Raw genomic sequence first — 24,255 nt, forward strand, 5'->3', positions numbered from 1 at the left:
GGCTACCATCTTACCCTGACACATCCCTCTCTCTCTCACACACACGCACACACACACACACACACACACACACACACACACAGCTCATCCTTGGGTTTATTTTTTGCAGGTGCAGTGCTTGCTGGCATTTGAGATAATTAAAGGCTGACCTTTCTGAGGTGAAGCAGAAATGTCACCCAGCCTGCTTTGCTGACAAGTGGATTCACCCCACAGGGGGCCTTGGCAAAACGGCTGAGAATTCTCTGCACCCTGGATGTGCACTTTGCACGCTTTAGCCTTCTTGTGCCCCACTTTCTGGCTGTCATTGAGAAGTAGCTCCCATCCCCTGCTCTCTCACCCAAAATCTCGAAGCCACACAGGGGGAAGTAGCACTAAGGTGGAAGTATTACTGGGGTCAGTTAGTTGGGAGGAGCATGAATTTATCTTATATCCTACTAATATCAAAGTATAGGATTAAGAAATATTTCAACATGCAGTGTAATCTCTGTTGCATACTAATGGCGCAGAAATGGTGTAGTGAATTACTGGTAAAATTAGAAGAAACAAATCAACAAAAAATCCTTAAAGTACATTATTAAAGGCTGCTAGTTTTGGAAATTCTTCCAACTACGTTAAGGTTTAATGTATCTCCACCATCTTTAAGTGAGAGGATTATCCAAGGTAAGGTTGTGCAAACTATTAGTAGCATTCTCTGAGTCCCAGGCTTCTCACTAGCCTTGTGTTACCTTTTCTGGCCTAAATAATTCACATCTATCAGCTGAAGTCCTGTGTTAATGCCATGTCAAAGTGTCCCACTTTGCCTCTATCCCCCCCCCTCCCATCACTGCCGCAGATGTAGTCTACTCATTATGCAAATTCCATCTGAGGTGGTAAAGTACAGTAAATGCAGCATACTGTACAACACTCCCCAGGGCAATGAGACAACATGCAAATGTGAGTCAGGACATGACTTGGGCACACATTAATAAGCACACCCACGCACACATACCGCACACAACACCCATACGCTAGGACACTTGTTGATATATACACACTCGTTTGTCTCACACATTCACCACACACACACATGCTCTCAAATGTGCAGCATGTACACGCTCATGCATGCACATGTGCACATTCCCTTCCGCAATGTCACATCTAACTTCTGACGTATGCATCCACCCACGCTGCTGTCCTCATAAAAATTTCAATGCATCGTGCTTGAGCGACTTCCATTATGTGTAACACTGAAAAGCCATACAGGCTGGAGTCGGAGCCCACTCTGCGCTGTTAAAGACTGTCATCCACTCTGAGCTGGCAGCCTGCAGCCATCCCTGTGGAGAGGCTTTTGTACAAATCTATGTGGGTTTTATGTTGAGGCCATTATAGAGACATCTAAGTTGTCTGTTTCTCAACCTCAAATGGTGAAATACTATGCCATCATGGTACAAGAGTGAGTACAGTATATCTGAAGCAGCATGACTGTCATTTGAAACAGCAGGTGATATTTAAATGCCATGCGTGCAGGAAAGGAGCAACATTAATAAAGTAGCAGGTGTCATATAACATGATAGCAATTGACTTAATACTGTGTTTATCGTTCTTCAATTTTGTTACCTATGACTGCTGTGAGCTGAACTACATATCTCTCAGCAATGCCATACTGATCAGCTCAGTGTTTACACCTAACATTGTATAATGAAGTTACACAGCAGTAGTATTATGCCGAAAACACACTAAGCTGCGGCGAAGGTGCAGCCTGTGGTGAGCAGCCGTTAATGTCTATGGAAAGCTGCGGCGGTCGTCGTTTAACTTTTAGCGGCGAATGCGGCCAGAGAATACCTGCAGCCAATCAGTAACAGAGTCTTGTAACTCGGAATGTTAACCTATGTTTATAAAAAAAAATCTTCCCGCTTAAAACACATAAACATGCCTCCTGGCTGCAGAAAAATGTAATTATTACGTCGATTGGCCACTGCTTGATGTGTTTTCGGCATTTGCTGTATTGTGCGAAAAGTTAAGGTACTCTTATTGGGAGCTAAAAGACTAATGCTAGATGAAGCCATCCTGTGTAATCATGCTTGTGTAGCATTAACACTAGACACCATGGTATTAGCAACATATTGTATTGTAAGTGTGGTGCTGCTGCCACTGACCACCAGCTGCTCCTGACACAAAGATATGTAGCACTAGCAGCACCTACATCATGGATAATTGGTCATCAGGAAATATATAGATTGTCCCCTGTGGCTCTGTTCGCTCCGTTGTCCACCCCAACCCCACGCTGCCATTTGCTGCTTTTCCCAATTATTAATTCAGTTTTTGTTGTCTCAACCAATTACAGTCTCTCAAGACCCATGGACCCATCCTTCTCTCTGCCTGTTACATGCCAAACACAAAGTTAAGCCCAAGTGACCCAGATTGTTTGTCTATCTTTCCTCCCACTGTAAGTGATCACATACATATCCTCCATACAGCCTTGCCTCGGTGCTCTTGAGTAAGTTGAAATGAATTTGGCAGATAAAGGTCAAAGAGACAGATACGGCTATACAAATGGAGTCTGAAGCTGAATTGTTAGAAACTCTTTGAAAAGACAGACGTTAATGGCTCGATGCTAGGCCCCAGGGTCCCTACCCACTTCTATAGACTGCACTATTGCATCACCTCTTAATCTGCTCTATCTTTTCCTGTTTTTAGACTACGGTAGTCCATGTCTCAGTTTTATAGCTGTAAGTGCAGTAAGCAAGTGTGTGAGTTAATGTTTTATGTAACACTGGCATACAGAAAGCTTTCATTCCTCTTTGTTATGCTTGTTTTACGTCGTATATCTTATCAATTTCCGTTACTTATGCATGTTTATGAAGGACATGTCTTGTCCGCCTTGACAGTACTTAAGCACATCTATATGCTACCATAAAGACCAGAAAAGCACAGGATTATGCACATAACTGATTCCCTTTCTCCTTCTCCATATCAATGACCTTGTGTGTCTGCCGTATCATATAGAACATATACATCATATGGCGGGAGGCAACCGCCTGTGTGTGTGTGTGTGTGTGTGTGTGTGTGTGTGTGTGTGTGTGTGTGAAGGGACAGGGAGTTAAAATATAATATACACATTTCAGCCCACTCTATCCAATGTAGGATCAGAGTACACAGCTGTTTGCGAGAATTGAAAGATTGCTTTGTGTACATCGACAGAAAGAAGGATGTGGAGTGCATGTCAGCAGCTTTACCCAGCTTTTGGTATTGCGTGTGTAGTTTTCACAGCAGATTATACGGGCCCTCGATTGTGCCTTGATTCCTCATTTAGTGGAGCGTCTGATTTTCGTGCCTCTGATTGTGTGTACATGTTTTGTCCTTTACCACCGGCACAAGGATTATACAGGTGTCAGTTACGTTCTGCTTCTGCCCACGCTGTTGTGGCTTTTGAGTGTGTGTGTGTGTGTGTGTGTGTGTGTGTGTGTGTGTGTGTGTGTGTGTGTGTGTGTGTGTGTGTGTGTGTGTGTGTGTGTGTGTGTATGCACTGATGAATGCAAAAAGGACCACTGATTGTATAATGTGTTTGAAATGCTTCAGCTGGACCAGTCAGATATTGTTTACATGCATCAGAAAATGTTTGCCTGCGATCAGCTCCAGACACTGGGCCTCATTAAATACTCCTAATCAAATATTTATTTTAATTTATACATACACTTAGATTAGGATTTTTTTGTCTGATTCAAAAATATTACAAATAGGAAATAAATAATGAGATTGTGATACACACAAATTCTTATTATCAGTTGCGCTTAATAGGACTAATATTGAGAAAATACAACATATTTTACTGTAATTGAATTGGTTTTTTTTTCAACATTTTATGCTTTAGAAATGTTTGCTATAGCGTAATAGCAAAAATATTATTTAGTTGATATTAGATTTGATTACCTAAACTTAATACCTTATTTTAGGAAAGTTTTTTTAGTGTCAGCAGCTCACTGTCAAGTGACCTTACATAAAAGCCTAATGTCTCTAAATAACAACCCTGATATTCTGATTTACAGTTGAAGGACACTTCTCAGTATCTACTTTTGAATCTAAAGTCATGTGAGTACTAGTCTGTTCCTAACCATTGTTAAATATAGGAAAAGCATAGTTGTGCTGTAGCCACTTCCTTGGTAGTAAACAACAATATCCCTGTCTGTTTACTGCGGCATCAGTAAAAAGAGTTAGCTGTGGGTGCACTACAACGAAGTTGCTGCTGGTGTAACGGTAATGTTTGATGTTGCTTATCGTCAGAACGGCCTCTTATGGCTCCCACACTATACTCTGTAATGATAATGGTGAAGGAAGTGGCCCATTACCAGCCAGTGAGTTGTAGTTCCTCATTGAAAGACCCAGTTCAGCATATGTGGCCTCTGGGTGTTGCATTAAAATATATATGGCTTCACATCACATCAGTGTGTGTTTTTGACAATGCCGATACATTTTACATGACCGTACAAATGTGCAATGTAGGAGTGTATCAAGGCCGCATTTCATAATGGTAATGGTTGTGTATTATTCGGTATTATGGAACCAGAAATAAAGGTCATTGTTAGTATGTTACCTTAACTCTTAACTCTCTTCTGGTTTACTAGGTGGATAAAAGCAAATAAACTATATCCAACTTCCCTGGGCTTTAAAAAAAAATGCTGTTAATGCTTTCGGCCTAATACAAGTGCACCGTCCAGCCCATAACCCCTGACCACCGCACACACCAGCTCACTGCGAAAGGGTGACAATAAATAAACAATAAGGCAAATAATAGAAGGCCAAGCCCATAATATCAGCGCTCCATCTGATTAACATACATATCAGGGCTTCACATACACTACCTGCACTACACTTTAATTTCTCATTTTCCCTACATGCAGGTATTTAGTCTCACACATGCACACAGGTCTAGCACTGAGCCCCTATGGAATCACTGAGAACAGCTCTCTGACAGTTACACCAAAGAATGTTATCAAAGACGATAATGGTGGAGCAATGCTCCTGCAGAGACAAAGACTCAAAGAAACAAGACACTCTTAAAGATGTTTCAGTTCGAAGACATAATACAGAGGACAGTGACGGGAAAGATCGACATGAGAGATGTGATGCAGGAGGATTTAAAGTACCACTGCATCACCAGGGCACAGCTAGCCACCAGGAGGCCCTGTGTTGTTTTTGAAGTACAGTTTCTAGTCCGCCTCTAGTGAGGACGTTGGTGGGCAGCGATTTTACAGCATCAGTCATTCTGAATCTATGCAGATGATGGATGCCAAGTTAAAGGGAAAGTGTAAGCAGTCATCAAATTTAGCTCCCCGCAAGAAATGAACCAAGCAGGACAGAAAATATTATTTATTTAACCATTTTAATTGGATTAAGCATCAGCCAGATGTGTCGGATCTACTTAAAATGGTCAGTAATCTGGGCATCCTTAGCTTTCACAGTCAACTACCATGGGAGATTTTTGAGTGCCGGCGTGCTAGAATCTATGCCTAAGCAGCATTGCTCTGCCTGCATGTGGCGAAACACTTTATGTTGGGTTTTTCTATTAATTTGTCACATGGCTGCCACCAGTGCACCCCTCTCACCTGTTACATAGTGAGGCTTAATGTATACCATTCAAGTGGGAACAGGCACACAAACATGTCTGACTTGACCCCTCTCTCTTTACAGGAGTTCATCCATGATGTCCTGGTGTGATTCATGCTAGAGTGCCACATTCCTGAACAACACTGTTCATGCAAAGACACATTCCTCTGACTTTTGTGTGTGTGTGTGTGTGTGTGTGTGTGTGTGTGTGTGTGAGGGGGGCTGCACATTACATCCACCGACTCGTAAAAGGGTCATTACAGTAAAGAAATAAATAATGCTCATGTTATGACAAGCTGTTTTAAAAAGGAGCTCTTATATACTGTGGTGGTAGTGTACCATTTTATGATAATTGTGTTCTCCGACGTATAGTTGTCAGTGCCTTTGTGTGCGCTCATGCTTTCTGCGGTGGCTACAGGACTGTTTGTACACGTCTGGCTCTTAATTTGGAAGTAAACTCCGCAGCAGAAATCTCTAGTGGTCCCAGATCTGCGCCTTGGGTCTCACCTCTGGCTTCTGCAACTGGTGTAATTAGCAAAGTTTTCTTTTGTATTGCTCTCTTCATTTATGTTTTGGCTCATCTCCCCCAGTATTTGTACTCTGTCACTGTTAATGAGAGTGTGTTTGAGCACACAAAGCTGCGAGGAGACATCACACACCCACTGCTCTCTTCGCAGTTTTAACACTCCATTAGATAATTAAGGCAGAGTGGGTGTTTTTGTAACATTTCAGATGAGACATTGCCATTAATTAGTGTCAAAAGAAAAGAACTGTTTTGTTCAGGCACTTAAGTACAATGGGAAACGATCTCTTTACCTTGCCATTGAAGCACTAAATGAAATCTCTCTCTTTCTCTCTGTTTTTATTCACAGAAAGAGGCTATTCTACTGCAAAGAGGAGGCCACTCCACGGAGAAGAGCTTTGGCTTGGCATCATGTAATCTGTGCATTTCCTAGGAGCACTCTGCACTATAAGAGTGAATCTCTGCTCCCTTGGAAGCATTAAGACCACTAGCACCCCTATCACCACTCATCAAAGTCACAAGTTCTTGACTCAACTTGCCTTCTGTCTCCTCCCCCCCCCCCCCCCCCCCCCCCCTTTCATCTTGACGATAAGGAATGGCAGTGCTAGTTTCCAGCCTCCCCAACGCCTCTCGCAAATAAGGCCTTTCAACTTGTTTCACAATACCAGAGAAAGGAAGGATAAAACATTCTACAGTCCTCTTTTATACTACTTTGCTGTGTCTCTTTGTTTCTTTAGTAACTCAACCCTTAACACACACATTCACTAAACTAGCAGGATTTCTTTGTCTTGGTGACATCTACAGCAAGTTTCCAAACCAAAAGGAGATTTTTTTTTTTTTTTTTTTTAAACTTTGTCCGGCAGTCTTTTGGAATATCTACTCATGCAGTGTCCCTATGGGGGATTAAACCAGTACAGGAATCCACACTGACTTCACTTTGGCTCTGTTAGATCTTGTTAAGGTGGTTTTTCAGTGAGGTCTGTGACTGGAGGTGGACTGAGCCATCATGGCTGGGAAGGGCAACCCATTGCCGGGCCCCCACCTCAACGGCTTTCCCATGCCCACCTACTCCTACTTTTTCCCCCATATGTTGGGAAGCCTGTCGCCTCCAGCTCTGGCAGGACTGCCCATCAGTGGGTACAGCACCCCCTCACCAGCCAGTAAGAACACTTTACACTTTACCCTTTTTGCTTACTCATTACTGGTTCAGATGTGGGTCTGTGTTATGCTCTGGTTATTGTGCAGGTTGGTTGTTGAGTGACTGGAGGTGGGAACAGGAAGATTCACTTTCCTTTGTGTGTGTCCTGGTTTACCTGTGCAGCTGTGTGGTTTCCTGTGTGTGTGTGTGTGTGTGTGTGTGTGTGTGTGTGTGTGTGTGTGTGTGTGTGTGTGTGTGTGTGTGTGTGTGTGTGTGTGTGTGTGTGTGTGTGTGTGTGTGTGCGTGCGTGCGTGCGTGCATGCATGTACATTATGCTTATGCCTGTGAGTCAGCTGACAAAAGAACACTTTCATCTCATCCTTTTTTATATCATTCAGATTAGAAAGATCTGTGTGTTGGTAAACAGAGAGTGGCAGTAAGGCACACACACACACACACACACACACACACACGCACACAGACGCACACGCACACAGACACACGCATCGCCTCTAGTGCTGTCCTTAATTTACAAGCACACACACACACACACACACACACACACACACACACACACACATGGAAATGTCAGCATAGATCACAATCTAGTGAGGCAGGACAGCTAGAAAGGAGCATTGTTTATGTGGGGAATGTAAATTTGGCAAGCTTTCCTTAATAAATCTCACAAAAACTATCATCATAGCCAACGTTCATGCTACAACTCCTTTATAAGATCCATGAAAAGCTTCAGAACTGGCTTGCAAAGTAAGTCAAACTAGGTGAAAAGTACTTTTTCATAAGGCAAAAAAAGCCGTTGTGTAGTGAAGACTTTAAGGAGTTCAGTATGTAAAAGCTTTATCTGCAAAGTAACTATAACTAAGTAATATTAATATTGCCCTCTAAAATGTAGTGGAGTGGAAGGATGAAGTAGTATACATCTATCTATAAATTGCAGGAACGTCTGTCTGTCTGTCTGTGTGTTATGTGCATATCTCTCGAACCGTTAGTCCGATGGATTTTACGAGTAAGTGCGGAGCCAAGTTTGACGTTGTTTGGATTAGAAATGCAAAAGATATCATTAAATATATATCGGTAAAAGAAGCACGCATTGGCTTTTGCCGCTCCAGCCGCTGGCCACTCCCCCTCTCACACTGCACACAGCGCAGGACCAGACCAGAAAGCAGCAGAGCTTTGGCAGCTAAAATGTGAAATACACCTCAGACAAAATGTGCAAAGTAGCACTACTTTGGACTGTCTTTGACTTTGAATAAACAAACAACAATTCCCGAATGTATTCCTTCACAGCGCTGTGCAATGTGAGAAAATCTCAGAGTTGAACCGGGCAGACACAGCACTTTTCATCAGACTCACCCCGGGTTAATTAAGTCTACTGCTAACTAATAACATTACCATCGCCAAAATACTCCCGCGAATCAAATCCCCTACTTCACTGTTAACTGTCAAGCCGCTAAACCTGTATGGAAATGAACACCTCTGCTGAAATGTTAAATTAGTTAACGATCATACACCATCTCTCTCTCTCTCTCTCTCTCTCTCTCTCTCTCTCTCTCTCTTTCTCGCTCTCTCTCTCTCTGCACACACACACACACAGTCCGGTTCTGGTGGTTGAGGAACGCAGATATGTGCTGATTAGCGCTCATAACGGGCCGGGTGGGTAGCGCACTGCCATGACTCCATGACGCTAATGTCTGATTACTCCACATTGTCATTGTGATATTTTGTGATTACATTCTGAATATGCAACGTTCTCTGTCAGCTAAATCAGTAAGTTAGTAGTAGGGTATACAGGGGAGTTGCATATGAAGTGGTTTGGGGTCCTTCTGTAAGTAATTTTGGGGTAGGCCTACAATTTGGTTTTGATTAATTCTACAAGCAGCAATACCACAGGCCAAGCAATCGGCCCATTCCAAACAGGCACATTTTCAACTGGCACTCCACTAGTTTATGTAAATGCACCTCCATCAATGACTACTAATTAGAATCCCAAAAGTGCTTTGAAATCCAGTGAAATATTATACTCGTATAATCTCTGCATCTCAAAGCAGACTGGGGAACATCGGCTAGATGCACAAGAACGATTGCGACAGCAGCAGAAATATGAACTAAAGGAAGACATTTGGAGGTGCAGACGTACAGTCAGTGTGTGTGTGTATTGGTATGGAAAGGCCTGGCAGACAGCAACCCCACTCTCACAGGTTCAGAGGGGGTCAGTGTATTGACTTTCTATCTGCTGGAGTTTGCGTTGGCAGTCAGCGCGGAGGGAAGTGAAGAACAGTTACGGCCCTGCCCAGTCACTCCCACTTCCCCAAAATCAGATACCCCACCTCATTCACAAAGACTGCAGTTTAGATTCCTCTTTTTAATCTGTTGCATGTGTGTGTGTGTGTGTGTGTGTGTGTGTGTGTGTGTGTGTGTGCGGGCGTTGCACACTGGGCCACACTCCCAGTGTTTGCCATGCAGGACTGCAAGGTTCCTTCCCTTTTGCCTGGACAAACATTTCCTGTCTGTAAACATGGGAGAGCCAGGGACACCACCGTTTCCTGACGAGCATGAGCACACACACACACACACACACACACACACACACACACACTCACACAGCAACAAAAACACTTGTCTCCTTCCATTCAAACTGTAACACAAACACACCACCTTTACCCCTTTTTCTGCCTCCTCCTATCCCTCTCTCTGGCAGATCATTTCTCTCTCCCTCTTGTTCAAACACCTTTTTTTTTTTCTTCTCTCTCATTTTTACACACACACTTCAGCTAAGCCCTCGTCAACCCCAATGCTCAGCAGCGACGAAAGAGAGAAAGAAAAATAGCAGAGAGAGAGAGAGAGTCAGTTTATTTGGAGCTTGAATGAGAGGAATTTACAGAATGACAGATTGGAAGCAAGAGAGCAGAGCATTGGACTTGATGGATTTCAGCATGGCTAAAATTCGTGTATATGTGTGTGCACTGTCCCCATGTTTGTGTCCTTGTGGATATTGTTGTTGCTGTCCAAAAAGATAGTTTTGTCCAGGCCAGGTTTTTTTACAAGAAAATTAAGCTGTGAAACAAGTAAATGTGTTGTTACCTGTGGGTTTGTCTTGCATTGCCAGACCTATCTCCACCATGCGGAGGAGGAGGGTCTGGCTAGTCCACGCAACATTCCGGGATAGGAAAAAAACGTGCTCTGGTTTATTGGCATTTCTTTAAACCTGTCACAATGGTTTAGCGCCGGACGCAGCAACAGTGCCTCTGCAAAATAGCCTCAGGTAGGAACTTGTTTTGGTGGAACATGTTTACGTTCAAAAGTTGTTTCAGTTGTGCAACAGAAAAACTGAGATTGGACAGATAGTCTAGCTAGCTGTCTGGATTTACCCTGCAGAGATCTGAGGAGCAGTTAACAATAGTCCTCAGAAATTGGCCGGAGTTTAGAATGCCAACACAAAGAAAGTGGCACCGGAACAATCCTGTAAATGAAACATCGTCGATATATAGACTACCTGTGGATTGGAGAGGTGTTGCATTTGCACCCTGTCCACCTGTGTCTTTGGTGAATGAACACCTGTATTTCTTTATTTTTCTTCCATGTAAGTGCAGTCCAGTCATGATGAAGGCCTTGCCATTTTGTTTGTATTCATCTCATTTGCCATTAAAAATCCAGTTCAGCAGACCTTCCCTTTTTTTGTGTTCTTTTCTCTCCGGCCTCTGTTCACACTCAATCCTCCTCCAGTCCTGTTCTCAGAGTCGTCCAACTCTTCTGCTTGGGCCTCCTTTAGCAAACCACAATAGACCAATTATTTGGACCAAGCAGAGCAGAAGGGTTAATCCAGGCCTACAACACACACTTACACACACTCTGTGTGTCTCTCCAGCTCTAACCTCCTGGGTTATGTCTTCACATCACATTATCTGAAAATCATCAGGTTAGGTTACACACCGGAGAAGATCAGTAGCAGATATTGATATTATACGTATTGCCTGCAGCTTTAGTAGTAAACTGAATATTATCACTATGGATTCATCACACTAGCACGCCTGAAAACGTGCACACTGCTGTATTGAACGCAGCCAAAAATCCACATCTGATGGAATGCGCTCATTACACGCACACTCACATATGCACAACTTTCATTAGTGTTTTCGACTGAATCCTTCCCGGCCACATGAATATGGAACTATCTGGCAATAACACCCCATCTATTGATCCTGTTACTATCATTAAAGCCAAACGCTGTCTGTCACCAGCTCTAACACCGTGCTATTACATTAGCACACTGTTATAAGGGATCTTAATGAATGGAGCCAGCTTGCTACCTGCTGCCACGGCGGACTAATTGGCTTTTCCCCACAGAGCGCTCCTGTTTCAGCAGCCGCAGTAATTGCTTGGTACAAGAGCATTTCCTAAGACGGCTAACACACACGAGCGCCATCTCTTTTGACTTATTAGGGAGCATTTATAGCATTTATGAATCTACTTTTTGGCCACGAGGAGAAATATGAAAGGATGTTTTCAGACCTCAAGGAAGCGTGTGTGTGTGTGTGTGTGTGTGTGTGTGTGTGTGTGTCACCTATCCCATTAAGCAGCCCATGGCGGAATGCTCTGACCATGGGTAAATATGGATATGGTAATGTTGGGCAAAGTTTGTGTTTGTGAGGTGGTGTGTATGTGTGTGTGCGCTGGTTTTTGGACAGACAGGTGGTTCCTCTCTGCCCTGGTGGTCTGCAGGAATCAAGGGGGCATCTTAGTGCACTCCATGGGTGGCAAAAACACACACTTTCACGTACACACACACACACACACACACAAACACAGACGCAGGGCTTGTTTGGTGGTAGTAATAGGCATAATGACAGTGGGAAATGTGCTCCCTTTTGGCAGCAATCCAAAGTGTGTGTGGATACAACACAAATAGGTAAGCTATTGACTGGAGCACTTTTCCTATCAGGCGACCAGGTACCAGCCATTATTCCACTTCAGAAAGACACACACAGACTCACACTCACACACCGAAACAGTACCTCAGGGGAGCTGGTTGTCATTATTGGAAAGTCATTTGATGGGTGCCGATACTCTGATGGCGAGGATGCAGGCTTATTAAACGTGGCGTGTTTAACAGATCTAGCACGGCAGCATAGCACTCATTCACCCCAGCTTAACGACCTTGGTAATTAACTGCAGAGCGCTGGGAGGCTGAAAAATGAGCACAAGGACTTTCCTATTCTTACATTTTCAAAGAAGTAATTGTCTTGGATGCTACTCTGAGATGCTTGGCACATCACAGGTAGTTGAAGAGTTTTAGCCTTTGTTGTTTATTCAGGCTTTGAGGCTGACACGTTTTGAGAAATTATTATTGTGGTAATTGTTATTGTGGATATGATAGAGCATTTGTTGTACACGTATGCACTATAAAGTCTTTAGGCAAATACATCAGCTATGAATGCTTTACCGCTGTCTGCAGCAACAAATTATGATATGCTTCTGGCCTCAGATCTGACAGCATCAGGCCACAAGGATACACCGATGCCACCATATGGATTGTGTGTGCGTGTGTTTGTTCCTTTGCATGTGCACTTGTGTTTGGGAATTTGCTGAATTAAAATGTATGTTTGGGTGTTCATTAGCGTAGCGCGGGAACATCGCCTAAGAAAGAAAGTCTGCTGTGAAGGGAAAGCAAAAAGATGGGAGAGACAGGAAGAGAATCCGAGAGAGATAGAGAGACAGACATGCAGGCCTTCTGTGCAGATGTGACAGAAGCCTCAGGCGCGCACACACACACGCACACACACGCACACACACACACACACACACACACACACACACACACACACACACACACACACACACACTGGCTTTGGCAGCACTTGTGTCCCGTGCCAGCCTAATGTGCCAAAACACAAGCAAGTTTAGCCAAAAGGGGCTCCCACAAGAAAACCCATCACCCTCTCTTCTGGCCTTCGTGCCTTCCCTCATATTCATTCTTCCTTACTCCCTACTTGGCTTCAGCACAGCTCTTGTTCTCTCCTTCTTATTTTTCTAGCTCCATTCTTCTTTCCTCCCCCCATCACCACTTTCTCTGCTTGTCCTCTTTTTCTTGCCCGATCCAGCCGTCCTTGTCCGCACAGCTCCTTTCCACTTTCATCTTTCTTTCGTCATATATCTGCACCACACTCCTTACTCCCCGCACCTCTCTCTCTCATTCTCTATTATCCTCCTTTCTTCCCACCCTCCCTTTCTCCACCTGAGGACTTGACAGAGCTATCATTACCCTGCCACCTATTTACTCGCAGCCTGTTATTTTCCATTTGGTTTGAGGGGACCTGGGGCCAAATCCCTGCCCAGAATACTTGATCCTAGCCACAGGATTTATCCCTGAGTAGCTTGGCGAGTGCGGTCCACTCCCCCACCCCCCTTTTTCTCTTTCTTCTTCTTTTCTCACTTTCTTTCTCTCTCTCTTGCTTTCTCGTTCTGTCTTTCTTTCTATAGGTTTTTTTCCCCTTCCATGGCCGCTTATGCAAATACAGGCCCTCCTTTTCAAAGAGCTGTCTACCCATAATCCGATGGATGGCTCCATTTTCAGAGCGCTACACACACGTTTGTGCACACGGAAATGCAGAATGCATCACACACATTAGGAATACAAGGACACATGCTTCACACCAACTGGCACATGCATGCACACATGCACACAAACTGCCATATGAGCGCAGAGAGAAGGCCCTCCTCTGCAGCATGGGTGTTATATTCTGAGTAGCGAGCGCTTTAAGCGGTAGTTGGGCCATAACAACTTCAAAACCAGCAGGCTGTCGCCAGCAGCCATGCAGCACTCAGTTGGGTAAACACTGGCATAATCTAAATCTCTCTCTGATGTGCCAGCGCAAGTATCTTTATTTCTGCTCTCTTCAAAGGCCCTGAATGGAAGTCAAGACAAGGGTAAAGCGATAAGAACTCCCCCCTTTTTTCTCTCTCTCCTCTACGGCTTTCCTATCCTTTCCTTCAACCCACTCTCGCACTGACCCCCTTCTCCTTCCTTTTATCTCTTGTCCCCTCCCCACACATGCACGCATGGCTACACACACACACACACACACACACACACACACACACACACACACACACACACACACACACACACACATATATACACACACACACACACACACACACACCTCTATCTTCTTATGCCCTTTTTCAGTACCCATTGCATGCAGCCATAATTCACACTGCCGCATACACTCAAATGTTAATGACTCTCTCACAGGCATCATTCCTCTATTGTCCTTTGATAAGCGGCAGGAATGACGGCATCTGTAGAATATAGGGCGGTTACCTAATGGAGGAGACGAGGGAGGGAAGGAAGAAAAGGAGAGAGCCGAGGAAGAGGTTGTGCGGGCCTGCCCTCCACAGCTCGGAGAGCGATTGAATTATCAAGCAGAGCTTTGCTTGTTGTCCAAGGGGGTTTCAGAGGGAAAGCCCTTTTCTCAGCGGCTAATGCGCTTTTTCAGCCTAGCACAATGGCTAGCTGTGTTGTGCAAAGGGGCTAAGAGAGCTCTTTTCGGCCAGAGCTTATGGGGCCACCAGTTCTGTCTTGGCACCTCTGTAAGGGGCCCCTGGCCACACTTAACCTCAAGCCTGTCTGCTAGCATTAGTACATAGTTTCCTCAGAGTGGAAAGATAATGCACTGGTGACAGCATTAGCACATTATAGGGCAAAGGGTACCACAGGCTAACTAATGCAATGATAATCATTAGCATTCCAGAGATTTGTGGACACCCACCTTTAATGCCGTGGCCACCCTCTAAGTCCGTCACGTGTATGTGTTGCGTTTTTTTCAGTTATGATCTTTGTGAAAGATGCCTTGTTATGGATTTTAACTTTGCCTCATTGTCTCACTTCTTTTTTAGTCAAGACTAAAGTATTGCATGAAGCTGAATACTGCCCATTTGAACACTGTTCTGACACCCCATGATTAGAGCTGGGCAATATGGAGAAAATCAAATATCCTGATATTTATGACCAAATACATCAATGTTGATATTGTGGCAATATTGTAGGGTTGACTATTGGTGCTTTCACAAAATATTAACACAATGAGAGTTTTGATAAATAATCACCAATAATGTGGATACGACTTAAGTGGGTAAAGGCAAACAATAAAACAGCTAGTAAGTCTGGTAAGTTCAGAAAATTACATGTTACATTAACTGTAAGGCAGCCTTTAAAACCAGGAAAAGACAACACTTGTGTCATATCACCATAATACGATATCCAAAATTTAAGACGGTATCCAGCCTCATAATTGATGTTGATATACCGGTACTGTTGATATATTGCCCAGCCCTACTCATGATACTGGAACATAGGAAACCCTCTCAAAGCAAATGAAATGTCCTTAATAGAGATGTTTCTTATTCAATAAAAATGTGAATGTTCCTCTGCAAATTACCTCCATTTTCAGCAAACATAGAGGTCATTTGTTAATATGTGCGCGACTTGTTTCAATATATTCTTTCTTTTTCCTTCCTGTAAACCGAGAGCTGTTGAGGCTGCAGTGGAAATTCTTAAGGAGGGGTTTGATAGCATTTTCAGTGTAAATGCAAGAAGATTAAGTTAGTAAATTTGAGTGAGAATTAAGTTTAAGCCCCATCTGGAGCTCAAACAGATCTGATCAATTCAGTAACAGGAAAAGTGTCTCCTTACACCAAAAGCTAAAGTACACTATAAACTACAAGGTAGTCTCTCTGGATATGACTTGAACTATGGAAAGACCAATGAGCGTGCCAGAAAACAGTAGATATTTTTTGGACTGTAATTCTTACTGGTGTGTAGGGAAATGAAACACTGACATATGCGCTACAGATGGGATTAAAATCACTAATCAGCACATGCAATATTAAAATCAACGAACCTCCCTTACATCAATAAATAGTGTTTCCTGTGTGAATGCGTTGCACAACCAGATGAGGGGTGTAAATTCGTCAATCATGTGAGGTCTGCAGGTAATTCTTTTCAGTCTTTTATTTTAACACAGTCAGATATAAAGTTTGTCTTTATAATATATAAGGTGCGTTGATGGCTGTACATTGGTGCTTCATGCATTCTCAGCGTATGTGTGTGTGCTGATACACTTACTGGAAATAGAAAACTTTTAAAGTATTTGGTAAGCTGAATGAATTTGACATAATAGCTCATTTTTTTTCTCAATTTAACTGATGATTTGTGTGATGATGTGAGTCAAACTCCTGCCTTTTTTTATGTTGTTTTTTTTCCTCCCTTTACCGTTACCTTATAAACATGCAATGTGTAAACACACTGCTGTGTTAGAATTTTATAAATGTGTCTCTCTTCTTTCTTTTCCTCAGGGACAAACAGCTGTTCAGTAGTCATCCTGAGAATTGGCTTCTTCAGCCTCTCTCTCATTCTTCCTTACACTTTCTGCCAGTGACACACACACACACACACACACACGCACGCACACACACGCTCGTTTCTATGCTACTTTTATCATCGTGTTTTAGTCTTTCTCTTTTTCACAGAGACATCCTGTAAGTAGGCTCATACTCGGCGGACAGAGTGGATGTGATTAGTGACACAGCTTTGCCCTCCATTCAAAATGGCCTTCTTAACAACTGGTGTGCATTATGGCTTGATTAGTCCCCTAATGTAGTCTGTCTCATGCGACAAACATATGTTCACACACTTTCACAGTCACACCAGCCACTTGAATCGTGCGCCAGGTGCGCGCGTGTGTGTGTGTGTGTGTGTGTGTGTGTGTGTGTGTGTGTGTGTGTGTGTGTGTGTGTGTGTGTGTGTGTGTGTGTGTGTGTCACAGTGGCAATTTTTGGGGATTTCTTTTACCCTCACTGTCATAATATGAACTATTTAACAATAAGTAAAGTGGCCATGGTGTAACACACAACACGGGAAGTCTGAGAGAGCGGTAGCATGGATTATGTTTTAATTAATCTGTCAGATGGATTATATTGCGTGGGATCATAAGTGTTGTTACACACAAACTATTGACGGTTGTGAAACTGGTCGGTTCCGGTGGAGTTACTGAGGAATTCCACAGAAATTGACATTGACTGATCTTCTTCTGCTAAGATAAAAATCACAGGTCTTAGGCTGGAACAGATATACACACACTCACACACACACACACACACACACACACACACACACACACACACACACACACACACACACACACACACACACACAGACAAAGACCATACTTGCACAGACAGACACGCACAAACATGCATGCCTAAATATGGGAATACACTTTTGAAATGGTCCAGACCTCACACAAATAGCAAGTGGTTTTACGGATCCTGTCTCTCTTGGTTGTTGAAGCTTACACAATACACATTTTGATGCAGCGCCCGCACCGCACAATTACACAATTACAGTCTTTTGATTAGCCGCTTGTTTTGTGTACGCTGAAGAAAAACCGAAAACAGACAAACTATCCCACAGCAAGGAAATCTGGGACAATTATAGTTTATCGGAAATGCATTTCTGAGGGTCAGGAGAGGCCAAACCAGCCACAATTCCTATGTAGTGAATGGTCGGCTTTAAGGGTCAGTGGGATTATATGATTATCTAACTACTCAAAAAGTGATAGAAATGATGGCTAACAAATTGGAATTATTAAGTAAGCACACATGCTGTGATTCATACATACTGTACACCCACATACTCTGTGATGGAGAAACAGGACATCTTAAAGTTTCCGTTTAGTTTATTCTGAACATGTAAAAAAAAAAAAAAATTCCCATGTTCAAAAAGGAGTAGGAAGAAGTTAAAAAAAATTCTCGTCCTACCCCCTTTTTCTATTTTTATACTTTAGTTAAATACAAAACAATTTGATGCTTCACCTATTTAAGGGACAGTTCACCCAAAAAAATACCTTTTATTTTCTTACCTGTAGTGCTATTCATCAGTCTAGATCGTTTTGATGGGAGAAAGAGAGATGAGATATGTATGTAGGAACTAAGGTAGAAAGAAAATAGTTCCTATATGCTCATAACCACGTCTGTGGATTATCTTAAATAACCGAGTCATGATTTCTGGAAAGAGACATTAGTTAGTTAGTTAGTTGTTTTTTTTAAATGTATTTTTTGGGGCTTTGACCATCACAAGCCGAGTGCCATCTGGTTCCATTATATTGTTAGACAGAGATCTCTACGGCTGATACCTCCAGCACTGGGCAACTCGCACCAAAACATTCTAGATTGATAAATAGCAATACAGGTAAGAGGAAAAATATGTATTTTTGATTTTAGGGTGAACTGTCCCTTTTAAAGGTAGGAGGCAGCAGCGAGTGATCACAGGGTAAAAGATAGGTTAAACCCAAGACCTCCCTCTCTGACCCGGGGACCCCTCTAATCGCTCATTCTTTGAAAGAAAGGGACTTGACTGAAGAGAGTGAAAAAGATCAAGAGAGGGGGAGAGAGGGAATGAGGGAAGTGAAGAGCCCCTGTAGGCATCTTAAATCACAGCAGGCACAGGCATACCCTTCACCAAAGAATCAGAAGCAGATTCACACTTTCCACAAATGACCTCTGACTTAACGTGAATACCTGCAGCAAGATCTCTCTATCTTCCAGCATTCTTCATTCAGCAAATCACCCTCAATGTGTTTCTGTTTTCTGTTTTTTTTTCATTGTGCAAATGCAGTTTCAATAATATCACTTGATGTGTTTAATAAACTTGTGTTTATGCCTTAGAATGTAGGTAAAATGTCTCTGTTTACTGTTAACACAGAAAGGGAGAGAGAGAAACTGAGGGAGGGGAGAGGTCAGGTGGTGCCAGTGATGGGATTTCGCTGATGCAATATTTACTCATCAAACAAATCTATTTCCTGTAAGCACTTGGCCAAACTCTCGCTTTCACCACATCCACCTCACTCTGTCGCTCTCGGTCTACTTGTGTTATTATCTCCGCTCCTTTTCTCCCCCTCAGGTCGTCTTTCTGGCCCGTTTCCTTTCAACGTAGTAAACTTTTACAGGATTCGTTTTCCCCTCCCAGGTCCTGTCGTTTGTCTTTATTTCCTGCATATCCTTTTTCATTCTCCTTCTTCTCTTTTCTTTCACAACTGCAAATCATGCCATCCTTTTCTTTCTTTCATTTTCTTGACCCTGCTATCTTTCAGTCTCCTTGCCTGCATATCCAAAAGACATTAAACACTGGATGAGCAGCCATCCATCCTCCCGCCCATCTATCCAGCCAGGCTGCGAGTTTCAAATAGGGCTGATAATCGAGCTGTGTGTACACAGTGTGAGTGAGCTGGTTTGACTTGAAGAGTTATGTTGCTTTCAACATTATACTAACTGAGGTTCTCAGGGGTGTGTGCAAGACGTGAGTGTGTTTTAGCATTTGATTAAGTCCAGGAAATATCCTCCACACCTTTTTTAATTTTCTGTGTTTGAGTTTGTTTCTTTGTCCCTGTGGGTTTGGCTGTTAAGTACATGTACAGTATATTTCTGCGTGCGTGTGTGTATATGTACATACAACCACAGCCGTGAACATTGCAAATACAGCGTATGGGTAAAAGTGTATGAGTGTGTTTCTGGAAAGCATTAGGTAGTTTACTGCTGGGAAGACAACTACATGTCCTCTCTGAAGAAATTGAAGGCGCTCTGGCTGATGTGCTGTCAAAGCTGCTGTTAAAAAAAGCCTTTATGTCAAAACCAGCTTGCTTGGAAGGTACACATGGAAAGTAGTGGAAGAGCTCCAGGGGAAAATGTTTTGAGGGTAATATTTTAAGTCTTTATCATGAAGGTAGTCGTCTGTCTGTCGACACATTTGGTGTGGCTGTTTGTACTGTATGCCCAGAAGCTGACGTAGTTTTCCCTTGTGGTGCTTGTGCGTGTGTTTGTTCATGTATTCACATCTGTCCATTTCTTATTGTGTGTGATTCATCCCACCTAAGGTTGGTACACTTGAGCCATGTTGCCATTAGTTTCTCTCATAGTCTTTGAATAGAGGGCAGATTTATCCACATGCGGCGCACTCGCTCTGAACCTAATTAACCGCCCTCTTATTTTGTTCCATCTCTACCATTCTTCAGACATTCTGGTCAATGGGCTTCTTATACTAACCATGGCATCACTACTCCCCCTAAATATGACTACGTCATGACTGAGTCTAATCGCCAAAGAGACTCTTCTTTAATTCTAACTTCATTGTGCATCAAGTAATAACTGTATTCTTCTCTCCTGATTGAAATGCGTTCAGCAGGCACTTCAGATAGCAAGACAAATTCTCTGACGCACAACCAGACTCTGCGATGTTTTTAACCAAAGAACATGCTGTTCATATCGGTCCACTCATCTCTCTGGACATACACAAACAAATGTTGTTTTTTACTTTTGTGAATGCAAAAAAAAGATACATGGAACTAAATTGAAATAGATTGGCCACAGATTGATTACCTGCAATGTAACATGATTGGTTGGATGTCAAAGGAAAATCTTTCTTGTGTGTTTTTTGAGCCATGCATATCCATTTTATTCCCTAAGTTAAAGCAGTTGTTCAACATTTCGGGAACATTGCTTATTAGCTTTCTTGCCAAGAGCTGGATGGGAACACTGAGACCATTTTCATGTCTGTATGGTATATAGGAAGCTGCCACTAGCAGCTGGTTAGAGTAGCTTAGCATAAAGACTGGAAACAGGGGTAAACGGCTAGCCTGGCTGTGTCCAAAGGTTACGAAATCGGCCTACTAGCACCTCTAAAGCTCACTAATTATTAGGTTATATGTTTAGTAATCAGTATGTCATATCTCTAATTGGCAGCTGTCTGCAGCTTCATGTTTACCAGACAGACGTGAGAGTGGTATCAATCTCCTCATCTGACTGTTGACGAGAAACCAAAATGATTCCTTTAATCTTTACCATGAATCATGTATACTCTAATATGAGTTTATAAGCAGGGATGGGAGTGAGTATCATGACATTTAGCTTGTAGTGCCATCATTGAGAGTATGCAAGTGTGTGCCTTTGCAAGGCTTTTACTTTTGTTAGGAGTACCTCAGGTGTTGTGTTTCAGGACTTTGAGAAGGCAGTAGAATGAATGCTCGCTCTCTCTCTCACACACACACACACACACACACACACACACACACACACACACACACACACACACTGAGGGAAGTTCGCTCCTTACTCAACTTCAAAGCTAGCTGTCCCTTGAGGAACTTCAAACGCTGGAGAGGCCATTAAAAGACAAAAATTATTTTCTGTAAGGTCGTGATTTATTTGATTGAAAAATGAAACCACCAACCCAACAGACATTATTTTTCCTTCCCAAGGCCTGCTTTACCAGGCAGAACCTAAATTACTACCAGGTGGAAATCCTCTTAGGAGCAGAAAGGCTCAGCCTGAAGAGCCCAAGCATTCTTGCTTGCGCTTGTCTTCCCGCCTCTCCTTTGACTGCAAATCTCATTTTGTCTCCGCGTCTTTCTCTGTCTCAGTCTCCATTCTTCTTCAGTGTGTCACTCATTTCATTAACGAGTAAGAACAAATGCACACACATTAACTAGTCTGTTTTAAGGCCCTTATTTTTGAAGTAGTTGAAGTAAGTCTTAGCCTGCAGTGCTAGCAAACAGTCCCTCACAACCATCAGTCAATGAAGAAAAGATAAAAGAGGTGGAGAAGGAGTGCACTGAGAATGTTTGAGAGAAATGAGGAGGCAGTGAAATTCAAGCGCTGAGAGAGAGTTATGGACTTGATGGAGTGTGTTGTGAGACAGAGACAAGTGAAAAGTTTGAAGGACTGAATTAGAAGAGTGGGAGGGTGTGGAGTGTCCTCAAGGAGAAGAGAAGGGTGAGGAGGAGGAAGATTAAGAAGAAGCACTTAAAAGAGATGTAATATTGATGACAGACAGACAGCCTCAGGGTGTTTAATTGAATCCTTGCTACTTGAATATTAAATGATGCTTACATTGCGTAAAGAGCATAAAGGTGGTCATTGGATATTTTGTTGTTTGGCAGTGTCCATTTCTTATTCCTTGCATAACGGAACAAGCATAGCACAAGTGTCACATCGAGATATTTGCAGTACATATACATTGGGGTTGGATGGCAGACAGATATATAAATAACGTAACAGCGTGCAGTAATAGCCTACATGTTAACCTTGTGGTTGACCGTAACAGGTTCACTTCTTTTTTAGGAAGATTAAGGGAACTATAGGAACTTAAATGCACGCCAAAAATCACATCACTCATCATAAAACAGTTGCAGCAATGCTCTGAATGTCTTATAAAGCAGGTGAGCATTACAGAAGACGTTCAGACTAAACGAAAAAGTTCGCCTTGCTTTCATTTGACAGTTAGACTATTTGTACAGTCCGCGTTTTATTGCCACAAACAGCAAATGTACCGAGTGTACAGGCGTTAGCTGTAGCTAGCTAGAAATGTATGCACTGGGTGTTTTTACATTCATTAAGCCCCAGGATTCCTTGCTGAAGTTGATATCCACAAAGACACATCTGCACTTCAGTCATACAACCAAGAGTACATTTGGATCTATTCATGACCACTTGCTCCTTTCCATTGATTTTGTATGCAATTGCGTGTCTAAAAATTAACTTCATGTTCTGTCTGACCATACCTCAAAACCACCCCTGAAGATGGACTGGCCCTTTCATTTTTTTCTGAGACAATAAATGAAAACAGGCAATTGGCTATCCAGACATCCACTCATCTAACCATGGATGTGAGAACCAAGGAGTTCAACTGGAGGATGGGTTTAAATTACAAGCAAACTCATTTATGTTTGCACTGTCTATATATATATATATATATAACGGAGAAGTTGTAACGTGGCTTTCACAGTTTCACTACACCAAAACAGGGTTCAGGTAAAGAAGAAGAAATTTTAACTATATTTAGTTAGAGAAATGTAAAGGCTTATGAAATGCCAAGACACTGCACACTTACAACTCTGGAAATATTATCTCAACTGCAAAAGAAATTGCCTCTCACTTCATCTAGATATTGGCAAGATGAGCAGAAAATATGCATGCTATGAGGTATTCTATAGGGTATGCACACTTGCACATACAGCATGTATATTGCCAAAGCACTGTGTTTTTGAAATGTCTGATTGGAAAGAATGCGGAAGCCTGCATGTTTTGCCGCAGACAGAACGGGAGGGAGTTGGTGTTTTCTTTGCATATTAGTTGGGGTTTGTGCTTCTGTGAATGTTGTCTTGGCTTTGTTTATCTGTGTGTGTGTTTGAGTGAAGGAAAGAGAGACTGAAAAAAAAGAAGGTTTTTCTCACAGCTTACAGGCTGACATTTTCTTCGACACAGTGTCACGGTTTGAGCGTATTGGCCACTCAGCGTATGAGTATTTTGAGTATGTCTGTGGGTGTATGTCATCGTTCCGTGTGGCTATTCCGACTGTTTGTGAGTGAGTCTGTGTGTTCCTGTGTGTGCGCGTGCGTGTGCAGCAGTGATGAAATTGCGTCTCCTCCTCTTCCTCCTCCTCCTCCTAATATTATCTCACTTCCTCTGGGCCTCTGACAAACCCACCAAATAGGGAGAAAATAGAGGGCTTTATTGGGACGCCTGTCAGGACTCCCCCTGGATTCATGGCCAACAGACAGTGTTAATCACTCAGGCGAGAGAGGCAAGAGTAAGAAATTGGAGGGGGGGGGGGGGCTGGGAGGAGGAAGGAAAACAGGGTAAAACAACAGAGCGACCCTGACTGGAACCACTCCTGGAAAAGGATCATTAAATGATTACACAGTTAACATCTTGACCACATACACAGGACAAACCAGTGTCACTGGAGAATTTGTTATCAATTTGTTATGTCAACTGTAAGATTGTCGAAAACTAATTGCACATTTTTGCGATGTGTGCAAAAAGGCAAAGCCAGTTGAATAAACATAATCTCTGTTGCTTTGATTGATCAACAACGGATGGTGACAAAGTGCTAACAGAGTTGTTAACAGAGGCATTCTCTTTTTTCCATGGAATTAGCATC

At 42.7% G+C, this 24,255-nt stretch overlaps 1 protein-coding gene across 5 annotated transcripts in view; it reads left to right on the forward strand.

Annotated features, from left to right (window-relative positions):
* The window catches only part of raraa (retinoic acid receptor, alpha a), a 142,904-nt gene that overhangs the window by 60,296 nt on the left and 58,353 nt on the right, over window positions 1-24,255 (forward strand). For 2 of the 5 annotated variants that reach the window (XM_078278774.1, XM_078278775.1), the window contains one exon: window positions 6,456-7,266. The exons of the other annotated variants lie outside the window; for them this stretch is intronic. In XM_078278774.1, the coding sequence (XP_078134900.1) occupies window positions 7,113-7,266 (154 nt within the window). In that variant the 5' untranslated portion in view covers window positions 6,456-7,112. The remainder of the gene's footprint in view (window positions 1-6,455; window positions 7,267-24,255) is intronic. 5 annotated transcript variants of the gene reach the window in all.

The sequence above is a fragment of the Sander vitreus genome, chromosome 21 (assembly GCF_031162955.1).
Source record: "Sander vitreus isolate 19-12246 chromosome 21, sanVit1, whole genome shotgun sequence".
NCBI classification, from domain to species: domain Eukaryota; kingdom Metazoa; phylum Chordata; class Actinopteri; order Perciformes; family Percidae; genus Sander; species Sander vitreus.